This window comes from Barbus barbus (assembly GCF_936440315.1).
Source record: "Barbus barbus genome assembly, chromosome: 49".
Lineage (NCBI taxonomy): Eukaryota > Metazoa > Chordata > Actinopteri > Cypriniformes > Cyprinidae > Barbus > Barbus barbus.
In genome coordinates, this window is record NC_136727.1 from 13,003,798 (window position 1) to 13,022,000 (window position 18,203).

At 34.5% G+C, this 18,203-nt stretch overlaps 1 protein-coding gene across 1 annotated transcript in view; it reads left to right on the plus strand.

Moving 5' to 3' along the window:
• Nucleotides 1–224: 224 nt before the first annotated feature.
• Nucleotides 225–18,203, plus strand: part of LOC306867670 (adhesion G protein-coupled receptor L3-like) — a 101,356-nt gene continuing 83,377 nt past the window's right edge. The window contains exons 1-18 of the mRNA XM_079413471.1: nucleotides 225–367; nucleotides 550–586; nucleotides 727–754; nucleotides 994–1,212; nucleotides 3,749–3,922; nucleotides 4,832–4,902; nucleotides 5,035–5,307; nucleotides 5,419–5,530; nucleotides 5,770–5,907; nucleotides 6,001–6,103; nucleotides 6,185–6,296; nucleotides 6,704–6,753; nucleotides 6,849–6,975; nucleotides 10,184–10,287; nucleotides 10,818–10,920; nucleotides 12,189–12,342; nucleotides 15,983–16,116; nucleotides 17,665–17,774. Coding sequence (XP_079269597.1) covers nucleotides 551–586; nucleotides 727–754; nucleotides 994–1,212; nucleotides 3,749–3,922; nucleotides 4,832–4,902; nucleotides 5,035–5,307; nucleotides 5,419–5,530; nucleotides 5,770–5,907; nucleotides 6,001–6,103; nucleotides 6,185–6,296; nucleotides 6,704–6,753; nucleotides 6,849–6,975; nucleotides 10,184–10,287; nucleotides 10,818–10,920; nucleotides 12,189–12,342; nucleotides 15,983–16,116; nucleotides 17,665–17,774 — 2,048 coding nt within the window. The 5' untranslated portion in view covers nucleotides 225–367; nucleotide 550. The remainder of the gene's footprint in view (nucleotides 368–549; nucleotides 587–726; nucleotides 755–993; nucleotides 1,213–3,748; nucleotides 3,923–4,831; nucleotides 4,903–5,034; nucleotides 5,308–5,418; nucleotides 5,531–5,769; nucleotides 5,908–6,000; nucleotides 6,104–6,184; nucleotides 6,297–6,703; nucleotides 6,754–6,848; nucleotides 6,976–10,183; nucleotides 10,288–10,817; nucleotides 10,921–12,188; nucleotides 12,343–15,982; nucleotides 16,117–17,664; nucleotides 17,775–18,203) is intronic.

Below are 18,203 nucleotides of genomic sequence, written 5' to 3' on the forward strand. Positions count from 1 at the left end.
TTTTTCTTATTTCAGGTTATCCCCACTGTTTTGCCCAAACGGGGGCCAAAAATCGATTTCTTTACACCATAAACAATCGTTTAAATACATTTCATAAATTAAAATATATTATTTAGAACCGACCACTCCGACTAAAACGGAGTTTATCGCTTTTATTAACTGAAATATAAAAGCTGTGTTGCTGGTGAGGGGAGTGGCGGGAAATGCTCTCTGTTGTAGAGCGGGAGGCGCGCGCTGCTTCTCATGATGATCTCACTCAAGAGTTCCTCGGAGTCACAACACTTTCAACGGAAAGCGTTTGCTAAACTACTCTTCGAGATAAAATATTACATTTATGACTTCTGACTATAACTTTACCTCATATCAGGTAATTGACCTTTTATTAAGTTTTATATAAGTTACATATTCATGAATATTTAACGTTTCTGCTCGAGATGAACTGAAGTAAACTTTCGTTGAAAGTGTTTGATACTGCTAGTTATTTTTTCATGTTAGTTTTGTTTTAGTTAAAAAGTTACACTTGTGTCACTTGAGTATTTTGTTTCTTAGGATGAATCTGTTGAAAATTATTTGCTCCAACGTTATTGTAAGTAATCAATAATACAATATACATTTAAAGATTTAAAGTGTTCCTTATGTTAATATCGTTCATATAAATATAATGAATACCTATTTAAATTGAATCAATATGAACTTTTATATGATTACAAACATTTTCCCCTCAAGGTCCTCATTCATCACTGCATGGAAAAAGGTAACTTTAAACACAGGATTCAAAGTGTAATTGTTTAATATGCTTAGAATTCAGATATAATCATGCAGGACTGTTTTATGTTATAATCCTCTCACTATTATATAAAACAGATGTTAATATGAAAGATACGATCTGTAACTAAAACAATCCAAAGGAGAGTTTGAAATCACATGTACAATTTGTTTATACCGAAAGTGCCAAATGCATAAGATGCTACAAAAATACCCCTGTGTTTACAGTGGAGAGCAGAACCCTGCTTATACATGATGACTATTACCCTGAGTACGTGCCAGATCGACAGCCATCGGACGTTGCCCGCAGCCTCTGCCTCCAGCGTTCAGGGTCCTTTGTGATGGTGTCCAGTACTGAAGAGATTCAAAAGCTGAACAGTTTTCTGCGATCCCTAAATATCACCCAACCCGTATGGATAGAAAGTGCAGGCATGTTACAAAAAACTGGTGAGCACCATATCCCACGTTTCCCAGCATGCTTCAAATTTGCTACTTTGGCGATATTGTTCTTTAGTAAACATTACAAGTTGTTTTCCAGGTCCTCCAGACATATACAGTGGTGTGAAAGTGTTGGCCCCTTCCTGATTTTTTTTTTTTTTTTGGCATGTTTGTCACACTTTAATGTTTCATCATCAAACAAATTTAAATATTAATCAAAGATAACACTAGTAAACACAACATGCAGTTTTTGAATGAAGGTTTTTATTATGAAGGGAAAACAAAATCCAAACCCACATGGCCCTGTGTGAAAAAGTGCTTTCCCCCTAAACCTAATAACTGGTTGGGCCACCCTTAGCAGCAACAACTGCAATCAAGCGTTTGCGATAACTTGCAATGAGTCTATTACAGCACTGTGGAGGAATTTTGTCCCACTCATCTTGGCAGAATTGTTATAATTCAGCCACATTGGAGGGTTTTCGAGCATGAACCACCTTTTTAATGTCATGCCACAGCATCTCAACAGGATTCAGGTCAGGATTTTGACTAGGCCACTCCAAAGTCTTCATTTTGTTTTTCTTCAGCCATTCAGAGGTGGATTTGCTGGAGTGTTTTGGATCATTGTCCTGCTGCAGAACCTAAGTTCGCTTCAGCTTGAGGTCACGAACAGATGGCCGGACATTGTCCTTCAGGATTTTTTGGTAGACAGCTGAATTCATGTTTCCATATATCACAGCAAGTCTTCCAGGTCCTGAAGCAGCAAAACAGCCCCAGACCATCACACTACAACCACCATATTTTACCTTCACACACCTTCTAAAAAGTTCAACTTTGTCTCGTCAGTCTACAGAGTATTTTCCCAAAAGTCTTGGGGATCATCAAGATGTTTTCTGGCAAAACTGAGACGAGCCTTTATGTTCTTTTTGCTCAGCAGCGGTTTTCGTCTTGGAACTCTGCCATGCAGGCCATTTTTGCCCAGTCTCTTTCTTATGGTGGAGTCATGAACACTGACCTTAATTGAGGCAAGTGAGGCCTGCAGTTCTTTAGATGTTGTTGTGGGGTCTTTTGTGACCTCTTGGGTGAGTCGTCGCTGCGCTCTTGGGGTAATTTTGGTCGGCCGGCCACTCCTGGGAAGGTTCACCACTGTTCCATGTTTTCGCCATTTGTGGATAATGGCTCTCACTGTAGTTCGCTGGAGTCCCAAAGCTTTAAAAATGGCTTTATAACCTTTTCCAGACTGATAGATCTCAATTACTTTGTTTCTCATTTGTTCCTGAATTTCTTTGGATCTCAATATGATGTGTAGCTTTTGAGGATCTTTTGGTCTACTTCACTTTGTCAGGCAGGTCCTATTTAAGTGATTTCTTGATTGCGCACACTTTGCGCACATAGGGCTATGTAGGTTTGGATTTTGATTAAAAAAACCTTAATTTAAAAACTGCATGTTGTGTTTTCTTGTGTTATCTTTGATTAATATTTAAATTTGTTTGATGATCTGAAACATTAAAGTGTGACAAACATGCAAAAAAAAAAAAAAAACAAGAAGGGGGCCAACACTTTTTCACACCACTGTACATGCTGGGATTTCCAATGCGTCCGCACTGGAAATCGGCTCGCCTCCGCCACAAGTTCCCTAATATGGAAGCACTTACTGTTTGTGCTCACCTCCAGCTTGATCGCACTTGCCACTGACTTTCCACAGTCTTCTCATACACCATTCAGTTGTTCATTAGAATTCCAACTCCAAGCTCAAATCACCGGGATCGAACCGGTCCACCTTACATTGCTGGTGCATGGTTCAAACACCTCCTACATTACTGGCTTTCCCAATGATGCCTCCTGGCACTTTGTATGTGCGAGTTGGGACGGTAATACCGGGAAGTGGGTCATCTGGGTGGATGGTGCTGTTGTGGGTTCTGGGAATTCCCTCAACTCGACCAGTTACATTGGAGGTGATGGCCTTTTCATGATTGGACAAGACCAGGAGACCTACGGGTGCTACAACAACGACAAAGCGCTTTGTGGGAATGTTACGCAGCTGTACATGTGGGATCGTTTCTTGGTCGACTTTGAAATCCAAAGCATGGAAAAACTTTGCTCAGCCGTCCCTTTTGGTTTGTTCTTCAAGTGGAATGAGTCCGTGCTGGAAACAGACACGTAGAGGGAACTCGCAATGTCAAGGTAGAGTCGCCATGTAACCCTCACGTCTTTGCATAATAATTTCCACTCTCCCACCATGCGAATACAGCCAAGTTTCGATTGGTAACCTCAGGCTGAGATGGTTGTAAATATTTCATCCATGCGGTAATGCTGAGACCCACCCTTCAGAATATACTGTTCACTTCACATGAGTCATGGACCCTTATTCTTTTCTGAAGAGAGGACACATGGTCTTTACAGACTTGGAGAGCTCAAGAACTATGATTCATAAAATTGGCAGACTAGAAACAAACTTGGGTTGCCGGCTGTTTGGTGGCCCCAGACAGATGAATTTGCTCAAAAATCCATTTTCTACTAAACTAGTTTTTGTTCTTGATTCTTATAGGTTCCAAAATCCAAACACAAGACCAGCTGGTTATCTCTGGGTTGGTTCGAAGTCTGCATCACAATCTTTCCATCATTTCTCACAAGACCTGTGTAGCCTTTGACCCTGCAATTGGAAAACCCATTAATAGCGTATGTACTACACACAGAGGAAGTGTTTGCCTGTTCCCAAAAGGTGATCATCTGCTTTATGACATTCTGAAGCTCTACTAAAGACCCAGTGTAACACAAGTAGTGACATATTTTATTCTGTGAAACGGATTTTTGAAAAATAAAAAATGTAGGGTGGGGCTTAGTTCTGTCCATTAGTTATTGATTGGATCAAGAAAAGTCTGTTTCACTTGGACATTATGAAAGTTAATTAAAAGAAACATGTATGAATAATACGCTCAGTAACAGGCATTTACAAAATATAAAATATATAGTTTTTACCTTTAAAGGTTTGATAAGGACATTTCAGCGTTCCAAACCACATCTTAGTGGGTTGCAATTGCAAATTATTTTACGAAAATAGCAACCTGATGTCCGATTCATGGAAAAATGATCCTTATGAAGCTGTTCTTTTTATTAAGGCCATCAAAAAGATTTGTGAAATTGTAAATCATTTATGAAATAGTGAATCATTTGGAATATTATCGCTGAACTGCAAGTCATTTTTCAGTTACATTTATTCACTGTTTGTTCATATGGAAATGTCTAACTAAAGAGTCATTCAAAATATATTGTGTTTTAGAAGCTAGTGACTCCCTATTTTCTTTTTTTTTGTGTGTTTTGTTTAGTTGGTTAGTGTTGTTTGCTATCTTTTGCATTTTTGTTTTGTGCTTTATGCTTTTTGTTGTGTTGTTTCATTTTGTTTTTGTTTTGCTGTTTTGTGTGGAGTTTTGGTATCTTTTGCATTTTTGTTTTATTTTATGTTATTTTTTTGTTGTGTTTTGTTATGTTTTGCATCTTTATTTTGTGTTTAATGTTTTGTTATTTTTTGTTTGGTTGAGTTGTGTCTTTGTTTTGTCTGGAGCCCTAAAATGCAGTTTGTTATGCGTTTGACCATGTGTCATAATCCAGGCATTTTCCTTCTTCATTTCAGAGCAGCTGGACTTTGGTTTTCCTGGAACCTCGTTCTTCTCACAAGTCAGCAATGAGATTAATTCCAAACCTGTGAGTTAGACAGAGCTCACGCCTGATTTTTATTAGATTCACTATAAGGATCCAAAAACAGTCACTATTGACAGACATACGATATAATTGTCTAATGACTTGAACTTACATTATCCTCCACTTTCTCCACAGGATACAAATGTAACCTTGTTCCCTGAGAATGATCTGACTCGTCATGTTTCCCTCTTGAGTGCCATATTGAGAGTTATGGACCGCAAAGCAGACATCCTCACACATTCTGATCTTCTGTACCTCACAGAAACCATCGAAAAGGCCACTCAACTCAATAAAATAGTCGTTTTCCCTGATGTCTTCATATCTATGATCCGCAATTGCTTGGAACTGGTCAGCAGGCTCATCAACCCTGATATGGCTGAACAATGGGAGGATTTGATAGCACATGGGGTATGTTATGAGACTCTTATGTAATGTAATGGACTCTTGTGAAATCAAAAAAAGTCTAAAAAACATCACACTTCTGTCAAGTTTATGAGTCCGTTTCCTGTTTTTTCTTAGAATTACCCTGGACCGGTGACAGTCGTGGAGAAAATTGACAAGCTGCTGTGTATGCTGGCGGATGCTCTCTGGACCGAGCGCAAAAGCTTCACAATGTCAACAAAGAACATGGGTACAGTCAGTGTTTTTTTGCCTCAGTTAGCATGACTAGGTAGCATCATCTCTGACCTTTGAAAAATGGGAGTCAATATTTGTTTTCTTGAGAGGTAGAGTAATAAAGATAAACCTCATTGCATTCAAGCAGTTATTACTATTTAGCAATGGCAATTTTGATTGTCCCACCATAAAAACTGTACAAACAATGATGAGTTTTTGTTATTTTGAGAGTCACAAGATCAATTACTTCCTCAGATATTCATCTGGAACCGCGGAGGCTGACGCCAATGAGCTGCGGTTGTGTGTTCAAGCCCTCGGTTCACGGCGCACAGTTCGGCATCCATGATGAGATCCTCATACCAGAGTCAGAAATGCAGCGAGTCTTTTCTCTGGGTGAGACATGAAGGGCTTTTGGGTAGTTTTCTTATTTCTACAGATAAATGCCCAGATTAAGATCTTATTCAGAAGCTAATATTTTTTTGACAGGCCACAAGGAAGTGATGGTTATTCATACCTACTACAGTAACTTGTTAGAGATGTTGTCCAGGCTGGAGGTGAAAACCCATTCTGACCAACAGGCAGACAAGAGGTTAGCATGAGCCTGCTGAATTCTCTACACCAATAATAATGTTTACATTATATTAACACTGTTTTGTTCATGTATTTGCAGGCATCACACTGGTCAGCTGGCCACAGCAGTAATCTCAGCAACAGTTCGAGATGTTTCCAGGGCAGAAAATGTTCCTGTATCTGTCCAGTACACCCTATTCTCTGGGATTATGGTAAAAAGACACTTAAAACGTTTTAAGAAGTGAATACATTTGATTAACCTCTGATGCAGGGTTATTATTGTTAACTAAAACTAAAACCATAAAAAAAAAAAAAAAACTTTGTGACAGAGAATAAATTCAACGCTAACGGAAATAAAATAAAATATCTATATATAAAAAGCTAACTTGTTTTATTTCTTATTTTCATTTAGTTTATCTTTAAGTACTAAAGTAACTAAAACTAAAAATTAAATATTGATTATTAACTATGTAGACAAGCTAATAAAAATGACAACACAACAAAATTACTAAAACTTTATTTAAAATGAATGTGAAAACAGAAAATATAAAAATAAAACTATAATAGTGTAAAATTACATCAAAATAATGAAATAATGATTTTCCTTTTTCTTCTTTAGGCAAAGTATTACAAACAAGTCACTCCTGTCTGCGTCTTTTGGAATATCATGTAAGAGAACGTGATACAGTTATAAAACTGCTAACAGGTGTCATGTCATATTACAGCCTCTTGTTTGGGTCTGATGTAGTGTCTCATGTCCAAAGGGAGGGTCATACAAGTGCTTGGTCCAAGAAAGGGTGCAGAGTACTGCCTTCTCCTCCTGATGTCACTTCCTGCTTCTGCAACCACACCACCAATTTTGCTGTCCTCATGAATTATATGGAGCACAGGGTATGTTTAGACTTTGTGCTTTCAACTGTTACAAAAATCTAACAAAGAATCTGTTTACATTTTATATATGAAGAGTTCATTTGCAAAAACAGATAACTCCGTTTTTAACAACTTTCAAAAATCATGTTTTTTCATTGTGCATCTCAATCAAACTGCAGTCGGTTTATTTTGATTAGGTAAAAAATAACTAACAAATACAGCTAACTAACACAATTAAACAATAAAAACACGATAACAATAAAAAAAAAAGGATTTTTGAAAATTAAAAAAATCGGACTTATCTGTTTTTGCAAATAAACTTCATATATTGTTTTTATTATACTATATTTATTTATATTACTTAAATTTATGTTTATATACACACACACTTACACAAACTAATATATAAATATGTTATAAGAATATAAAAATATAAATGTAGAATAATAAGTTATATTACATAATATTATATATTATATTATATTATGTACCAATACAATATTATTTATGTACATGTCTTATTTTATTTATTAATAAATTATTTATACTAATGAAAATATGGTATATAAAAAACATTTTTACTTACACACACACACACACACTAATATATATATGGTGTATATACAGTGCCCTCCAAAAGTATTGGAACAGTGAGGCCAATTCCTTTATTTTTGCTGTAGACTGTAAACATTTGGGTTTGACATCAAAAGATGAATATGAGATGAGAGATTAACATTTCAGCTTTTATTTACAGGTATTTTTATCTGGATCTGATACACAATTTAGAAGATAGCACCTTTTGTTTGAACCCACCCATTTTTCATGTTACCAAAAGTATTGGAACAGATAGAATTAACATAGATTAAAGTGAAAAAGACTTCATATTTAGTTGCAAATCCTTTATTTTCAATAACTGCATCAAGCCTGTGACCCATTGACATCACCAAACTTTTGCATTCTTCTTTTGTGATGCTTTTCCAGGCTACAGCAAAAATAAATGAATTGGCCGTACTGTTCCAATACTTTTGGAGGGCACTGTATATATAAATATATACAGTCAAGGCTGTGAAAATTAATCTGCATTGTTAATCCTTTTGATCTTTTATAAAAAAATATTAACAAAAATCAAACCTTTCATTGGATAATAAGAATTTAAAATGGGGGGAAATATCATTATGAAATAAATGTTTTTCTCTAATACACGTTGGCCACAATTATTGGCACCCCTAGACATTCTTATGAGTAAAATATCTCTGAAGTGTATTCCTATTCATATTCACAATTTGGAGCAATATAAATAGGAGGGAAAACAAAGCCCAAATTCCCGTAATCATCCATCACAATGACAAAAACCAAAGAATATATTTCTGATGTGCAGCAAAAGATAATTAAGCTTCACAAATTAGTGAAGTGGCTTTAAGAAAAGAGCTAGAGCAGCGAAAATTCCCATTTCCACCATCAGGGCAATTATTAAGAATTTCCAATCAACATAAAATGTTACGAAACTGCCTGGAAGAGGAGGTGTGTCTATATCATCCTAATGCACGGTGAGGAGGAGAGTTTGAGTGGCTAAAGACTCTCCAAGGACCACAGCTGGAGAATTGCAGAAAATAGTTGAGTCTCGGGTCAGAAAACCTTTAAAAAAAATTGTCAAACAGCACCTACATCACCACATGTTGTTTGGGAAGGTTTCAAGAAATATTCTCCTCGCTCATACAAAAACAATCTCCAGCATATTCAGTTATCATACACGACTGGAACTTCAAATGGGACTGGCTTCTATGGTCAGATGAAACTAAAAAATGAGCTTTTTAGCAGCAAACACTCAAGATGGGTTTGGTGAACACTGGGATAAAAAGTACCTCATGTGTACAATGAAATATGCTGCTGTATTTTTGATGTAGTGGGCCTATATTTCTGCTGGAGGTCCTAGACATCTTGTTTAGACACATGGCATCATGGATTATATCAAATACCAACAGATAAAAAATCAATAAGTGACTGACTCTGTTAGAAATCTTATAATGGGCCATGTTTGGATCTTCCAACCGTACAATAATCCAAACACAAACCTCAAAAACAACACAAAAATGGGTCACTGAGCACAAAACCAAGCTTCTGCTGGCCATTCCAGTCCTCTGACCTGAACCCTGTAGAAAATGAGTGAAGTGAACTGAAGAGAAGCAGCACCAACATGGAGCTGGGAATCTAAAGGGTCTGGAGTGATTCTGGATGAAGGAATGGTCTCTGATCTCTTGTCAGGTGTTCTCTAACCTCATCAGGCATTATAGGAGAACATTTAGAGCCGTTAAACTGGCAAATGGAGGATTCAAAAAGCATTGAATAAAAGGGTACCGTTAATTGTGGCCAATGTGTATTAGAGAAAAACATTTATTTCATAATGATATTTCCCCCCATTTTAAATTCTTTTTATCCAATGAAAGGTTAGATTTTTGTGAATTTTTTAAATAAAAGATCAAAAGGATTAACAATGCAGATGAATTTTCAGTAATATAAATATAAATATGGTACAATATGTAAGTCTAAAAGCTAAGTTATTGCCTGAAAAGTGTTAATAAGCCAGTTTGATCTTTTACATAAATATACTGTCCTGTGATCACATTTTCTGTTATAACACAGTCTGTCCAATAGAGGTCACTGTTAGCTTACAATCGCAAGCGAGCCTTAATCGAAGTCTTTGTGGTTATGTATTGAGCACATACCTGTCAACACTCATGTTTTTCCCGGGAGTCTGCCGTATTTCACACCCATCTCCTGCCTCCCTCCCGTTTTGTTATTTCTTGTTTTGTTCCAATTTGTTCCACGGTATTTAACTGCTGTGCAGTGTTTCTGTTTAATTAAAAAAAAAGAAAGAAAAGAAATGTAACAGTTATAATAATAATAAAAAGAAAAAAAAGTCACATTATTATTATTTTTATTTTTATTAATAATTATTTGTATCCCCCACCCCCCACGAGGGTCTCCCGGATTTTGCTACCCAAATGTTGACAGGTATGATTGAGCATTATGTGAGAAGTTTGTCTGCAGAACTTTATGAAGAGCAAATCCGATCTCGCATTAATGCCTAAGCGCCACTCCAGTGCCGTAATAGCATCAGTCCTCATATACACACGGTAGTTAACGTATATTTCCAGACAGTTAGATTGAGAAACAGACAGAGTGTTAGGAATACGAGATGGTTATGTTTTGATGGGTCTTTTCCCCGCAGTGGAGTGCTAAAGAGGAGAGCATTCTGACGAAGCTGACGTTTATTGGATCCGGAGCGTCTCTCTGCGCACTGGTGGTGACCTTGATGCTGTTTACCGTGTTAGAGTATGTGCTTTTCACCGATGCACTACCTGCATGACAAGAGCGGTGTGCTTCTGTTGGGGAAACACTGCATGATGTACTCTGGCAGCATTTGATTCGCTGTCTTTTATGATGTCTAACTTCCAGTGTTGGGTTCAGAAGGGTCACGACAGCATAACATTTGCTTGACTCTCAGCAGCACGCCGTCAATAGCGCTCAGTTGTGAGGCTGAATAAGTATTGAAAACCACTAATCGGCTAATTAGTGCTCTGTGCCAAATGAGCCTGAAGCTGAAGTTTTATGGTGGCATTACAGGGGAGTTAATTAAAGGGAAGGGTCACACAAAGAGAGGTTAATCAGCGCAGTATCAGCCTAGCTGGTTTCTTTAAGAGATTGATGGCCTGTTTGCTGCTAATCAACCCACACACATACTTCATCTGGGTTACCAAAACAAAATGTTTTTTTTGCCTTATTTGTCATTGTCAAAATGTGTCTGAATGATTGCGAAAAATGCATATATGACAAAAAGTTTTTTTTTTTTTTTTTTTTAACAGTATCCCGAAATCAGATCGGACATCAGTTCACAAAAATCTTTTTGTGTCTCTGACTTGTGCTCAAATTGTCCTTCTCTGCAGTGGTTCTGCTGTTCATAATAAGGTTTGTGTTTTTCTTACATTTATTTGGTAGCATAACATTCAGAATTAGGTTAGAAGTGTTGGTATATTTTAACAGAATAATTAATTAATTAATGATTAAGATGCTAAATCATTGCTTTTTGTAATTATTTGTTATTATTTATACAGCAGTGTTATTTTAGCATTATTTAAATGCTTGATTAAAGTATTTATTAATATTTTGAATTAGCTTTTATTTTTATATTTTCAGTTTTTATTTTCATTAACTTTCATTAAATTATAATGAATTTATTCTAATTTAATTATTTTAAGTTCTAATAATTCTATTGTGTTTTTAATTTTTTCAATTTTTATTTTTATTTTTATTTCAGTTATGTAACATTTTTTTAATTATTCTAGATTTAGCTTTAGTTGATAACACTATGCTATGCATAAGAATATTTGGTAACACTTATTCACTAATAACTACAAATTTTCCCTCAATAAATTCCTAATTTGCTGCTTATTAATATTTAGTAAGGTAGTTGTTAAATTTAGGTATTGGGTAGGATTAAGGATGTAGAATAAGGCATTAATATGTGCTTAATTACTATTACTAAATGGCTAATATTCTAGTAATATAATTATTAATAAAATAGCATTATATATAGTATATAAAATTAATATAAAAATACAATTACAATATAATCCAAATACAATTTTAGATAATAAGTTTTTTTTTTAAGTTTAGTTCAGTAATTTTAGTACTTCAGCTTATTCAATTTCAGTATATCTTAATTTGTTTTATTTTCATCCAATTTCAGCTTTATTTCAATAACGTAAAACAATTTTTATTATTTTAGTGTACAACAACGCTGCTGTACACAATAAATTGCAATTCTTTTTAAAACTGATATAAATGTATTAATAATATTAATGTAATAGTCTGTTTAATCAGAATCAGAAAGAGCTTTACTTAACATTTGTATACGCCATGCAAGGTCATGTCTGTTTTAGTGTTTTTACTATGTTTTAGGGTGTCAAGTTCAAAATCACTCTAACGCACATCCTCTAGTGGCTTATTGCTTTATTAAATGTTATCAGATATTGATATTGATATTGAATTTTTAAAAAGGAAACCAAGTCTGTTTCTAGAACAAACTTAGTAGCAGCAGTCTGACAGTATCTTAAAATAGCATTAGTGCTGTAGCCATATTTGGTGTTGGATAAGCTGGATAAGTACGGCTGCGTTTGTGTGGCTGTTTGATCTTTTGACCCTTGACCGCCTGCTCTCTGACCTTTGCCCTGTAGGTGGCCTGCACGCTTGTGGCCGCTCTGATGCATTTGTTCTTCATGGCAGCCTTCAGCTGGATGCTGGTGGAGGGCCTGCTGCTCTGGAGCAAAGTAGTGAGCGTTAATTTGAGCGAGGACCGACACATGAAATACTACTACCTGATTGGCTGGGGTACGATACGATACAATGCACTTTATTGTCAGAAAAAGTCTGAAATTTGTCTTGCGTTACAGCAGGTTCACTCAAAATTACAAAACTTTATCACATGGACAAAACAAACCGACAAGACTTTCACAATCACACACACACACACACACACAAAATGTCCAGTACAGACTTAGTTTTTGTGCAAGTTGTTCAGCTCTAATACAGCTTGGTGCACAAATGGATACTTTAGCCTAATTCGACTGTATCTTGGGACCTTATACCGTCGGTTGGAAGGCAACAGTACAAATTCATTATACAGCACATGATTCGGTTCAGAAACAATATTATTGGCCAACCTTACAAGATTATTATGATAGGATAATTCATATACTTTTTGAAGTGGCTGACCCATTATTTTGGAACATATTTTTAGTAAATTCATCAGCTTTGTTTTTAAACCAACAGATAAACTCATATACCACACAGAATTACAGTACTGCAAAACACTCATAATTATAGACATGAAAAATAATAAAATAATCTGCTTTCTTGCTCCAAAAGACCTCAATTGACGGAGGAAGTAGATTCTTTGCATTGATTTTTTACAGATACTATCTGTATGGTATCCTGTAGTCTCTCAACTGTAGTCTCTGAACACTCTGAGTTATTCAATAGTGATATTAACACAGTGTCATCAGAGTACTTTAGAATATATTGGTTAGGCCTATTTGAACGACAGTCATCTTTGTACAGAGTAAATAACATAACAGAGCTTACACAGCCCTGAGGTACACCAACATTTGTTTTTACTTCTATTGACAGGACATTGTTCTCTTTAACTCTTTGAGTTCTGTTAGTAAGGAAAGAGAAGTACCATTTAATAAAATATGGATTCACGTCTAACTGCATTAGTTTAGACACAAGAGTATTGACTTGGATTTTATCAAACGCAGATGAAAAGTCAAGAAATAAAGCTCTAACATAGGTGTTACTTTTGTCTAGATGTTTAGTGATGATGTGCACTGGAGCAGCCACTGCGTCTTCAGTACTGCAAACTTGTTTATATGCAAACTGACACTGATCAAGTTTCCCTTTAACATGATTAACCAGGTGTTTAAGTAATATTCTTTCTAAACATTTAATGATTACTGAAGTGAGAGCTATACTGCCCTACAAAGGCAAAAGACCTTAACTCGCTAGAGTGTGAAACTGAGAAAAATTCTTTTAAATTTTTTGTTTGTCCAGCCAAATTAATTATAGGTAGGACACTGGAAATTTGGCAATTAGATGTTTTAGTAATGAAAATGATCTACATGAAAAAAAATTGTGAACTTGATTTTTACCCCTATTTTGAAGTTACTGTACTCTGCCTTTGCATTGTCTGCAAAATGTGAGAAGTCACACCAAGGCAAAAGACAGTAACTTCCATATTATCAATAATTGGATGCTGATCACCATTTACAAAATCGTTACAGTAACACCTGAATAAAATAAAAATAGTGATCATGGGCTATCTCATATAGGCTTTGCATATAGAAATGTGACTGTAATAATTTTTTTTTTGACCGTAACAAGCAGACTAAAAGTTAAACGTGAGTGGATACCGTTTTGCAACCAATTTATTTGCTATGCTCAGTAACATAAAGAATGCTAGACATCACGTAATTGCTTTTATACTGACTTGAATGAAAATAGCCTAACCTAAAAGAAGGACTTGTGGATTGATGTGAACACCAGAAAGCAGGAATGCTCAGAATGCTTGTGGATTAAACATCTCTGGTGACGTTTGTCGCCATTGATTGATTGATTTTATTGGGTTACAAGGTGGGATATGGATTTAATTGCAAACTGATGCTGATTTTATGATGCTATGACATTCTAGTCCACACACGTCCAACTAGAAGCGACAGCCTGGTGAATGATCTGCATTATAAAAAAAAAACATCTTTAAAGGTTATTCACGATTATGTATTGCTGCCAAGGTATCTAGTCTTTACAGTGCTTTGTTATATGGAGCTGTTTGGTAGATCGCGATCTATAATTCGTTTGTCTAATAATGAAGTGCTTCAGTGACAGGTCAGATGTATGAAAGTATACAAGTTACACCGTAATTAAAATGCGGCAGTCTTTAATGGTCAGTAAAACAAAGGGAGAACACCTTATAACTCTAAGCCGGCACCGTTACTTCATATTGACACACGGATAAACAAAGGCAGAACACCATAACTCAATTTGAGCATTCCAAACAAAGTGAAAGAGCCGTAACTGTTGTTATACGGTATTCTGCCTTGGTTTCTCCCGGGCTTTTTTGAAGTTACGGTTAAGACAACCCATTATTTTCTCGGAAAAACAACGAAATTGACTCAAGACACTTATGCACATGATCATGGATCGATGAATCGAAGTTACGGTCTTGTGCCTTTGCATGGCAGTACAGGTCTGTAATCTTTGCATGGTATTGGTTTTATGATTGACGTTTTCCATATTACCGGAACAATATGTGAATCAATAGAAGCCTGAAAGATTGGTTGCCACACTAGTTCATAAGCAAAGTTCTTTATAAGGTCGGGAGCACACCTTTATAAAGCCGGGACCAGAAGCTTTTGTGATATTAGTAGACTGAAATGCCTTCCTAACATCTTCAACGTCGATAACTAACTTTTGAGAAGAAGACAGTACAATATTAGCTAGTTCTAGTCAAAAAGCTTTTTTCTGTTTAATTCATTAGCAAAACTCCATTGTCTGTTACAATAAATTTATTAGATGATGATAGACCTGTCATTTTTTTCATAGTATCCCAGACTTTCTTCTTGTTTTTAGTCCTAAAGGCTTCTTCTAGGCGCTGTCTATGAAATTCTATTGCTTTCCCCATTTTACCTTTTAATTATTTTTCTGTCAGTTTCAGTTCTTTAAGGTCTGTATTTCTGAATGCAGCTTTCCTTCTATTTATAATTTCCTTGATGTCCTCGGTAACATAAGATTTATTATTTGGATAAACTTTGTAGGTATTACCAGTTGCACACAAAAGTTGATTTAGTCATTAATTACTTCATGAAAAATTTCCCAGTTTGTCCAATCAAAACAAGCTTTCAAATTCTCTCTACTTTCATTTGCCCATACTCTAATTATACTTTCTTTTCCAGTTTTCCCCGTTTTAGCTTTGTCTTATATACTAGAATCATATACATCAAATTATGGTCAGAGTTCAGTATTGGTGGTCTACACATAGACACAGATATTCTTAACATTCACAAAACACTTTACGTATTGTACAAATCTAGGCAGTGCTTGTTCCAAGTTACATCGATTAAAATGCGACTCTGCCCCCAATCTCCTCTTCAATCTGTTGTACTGCACAGTTATTGATTGGGTTATTCACATATACTTGATTTTATTTTACACTACTTTTTCTTAAATTAGATATTAAAATTAATACATCCAAACTGTAGAAAATTAAATATTGATAGTGAACACCTGCTATGTAAGCTGACACATTTGTATTCAACCTTATACAGCAAAGTATTTGCACGCTTAAGTCACTCTTAAAATGTGTCACCATTATGGCAAAGCATTTATTTGAAAGAAAAATAGCATAAGCATTTTGAAAAAAAGTGCTGGGCTTTAAAACAACACGTGTGATATAGAAATGTGTGTGGTTTAACAGGTCTGCCTGTGCTGATCGTTACCATCACACTGGCCTCTGCTGCTGGGAATTACTCGGCGGACGGCCACTGCTGGCTCAGTGTTCAGAACGGCGTCATATGGGGCTTTGCAGGACCAGTCATCTTCATTATTATGGTGCGTCTTTACTTCTATCATTATTCTCTTTTATAATAATAATAATAACAAGCAGTAAATAAATAAATAAAGGAATGAATGAATGAATCATAAACAAATGCAAAAATATTGTATGTTTAATAACAATAATAACATAATAAAATAAATACACAAAATATATAATATAAAACTTTTTTTTTAAATGATATTTATATAAACAAAAAACCCTGTTTTATATTATGAGTGTGTTACTTTTTGTTTAGAATTATATATTATTTATAATTATAATAATAATAATGTAGTAACTATTACATTCATATATAACATTGTATAAAGTTTATATTGTTTCATGCATTTTTATATAATACAAAAAATATACACGCACGTGTTGCAAAATTTTCTTTTAATTTTTTCTATATATGTGCACTTACGTATATGTGTATATTTAATATGTATAATAACAACAGCAACAAAAATAAATAACATGATAAATGTTTTCGTTAGGTGTGTTTAATAACAAAATAAATACATGCACAAAAATATATAATATAAAACGTTTTTATAACACTTATTTAATTTATTGTATTTTTATAATGTTACAATATGCAATATTTTATAATAATATAGTGTTATTTTTTGGTATACAGTTAAAAATGTAAATTACAAAATTTGTATCTACAATTTTTGTTATTACATTAATATATAAGCTATGTAATAATAATGAAGTAATTATTACATTAATATATAACATTTAAATAAAGTTTATTTTGTTTTATGTATTTTTAGATAATACAAAAAATACACGAGTGACAATGTTGTTTTTTATATATTTGCACTTACATATATGTGTACATTTAATATTTATAATAATAACAATAATAAATAACGCGGCAAAAATGTTTTTATGTATATTTAATAACATAATAAAATAAATTCATTTATATGTGTGTGTCATTTTTAATATACAGTTAAAAATTTTAATTACATTTTTAAATAATTGTTATTATTAAGTTAATATATAGGCTGTATAATTACACTGTAGTAATTATTACATTAATATATAAGGTGTTTATAAAGTTTATATTGTTTTTATGTATTTTTACATACTACAAAAAATGACCACACACGCACACATGTGGGAACACGTTATTTTTTATATATGTGCACTTACATATATATATATATATATATATATATATATATATATATATATATATATATATATATATATATATGTGCATGTTTAATAATTATAATAATAATGGTAACACTTTGCAATACGGTTCAATAGTTAACATTAGTTAACAACATTAGTAAACATGAACTAAGAATGAACAATACTAATGCTTTTTATAGATTCTAATATTTATGTTAATTATTATGGTAACACTTTACAATAAGGTCTTTAGATAACATTACTTAACTACATTACAACACGTTGTGTTTGTTAACATTAGCTAATGCACTATGAACAACTATAAATGAATTGTTCATTGTTAGTTCATGTTAGTTAATGCATTAAGTAAAGTGTTACCATTATTATTTTAAAGAAAAGTTTTATTATTTAAGGTGAATATCATGATTCTGACCCGCGTGGTCATGATCACCACAGCCAAGAGGAGATCTTTGATGATGACTCTGAACACCAGCCCAGAAGAGCAGGTCTCCGAGCAGATAAGGTATGGACATCTCTCTCCCTCAGTATGCTTTCTCACGAGCTCCTGTGGCCACATGGAGGCGCCCTTTCACAGCTGTGCTCGTGATCGGTGGTCCCGTCTGCTTGTGGAGTCTGACTGATCCTAGTCATTTTGGCTTTCAATTAAAATGATCTATTTGCACATTACAGCCTCTTTCAACAACAAATATTTTGTTTGTTTTTTGGGCCATTAATAAAACGATTCTATGTTTTTTTTTCCCCCTCAAAAGTAAATTTTCAGACAGCTCGGTCACTGCAGGACCTCAGCGTTATATTTTTTAAAAACAGGCCTTTATACCGATTCTCATGTTGGTTTATATATCTCCTTGAGACCATAAATAACCACAACGCAAATTAAGCTGCCACACGCACCCGACATTTCGACGCGTCTGGACCTCCAGCATCAGTTGCT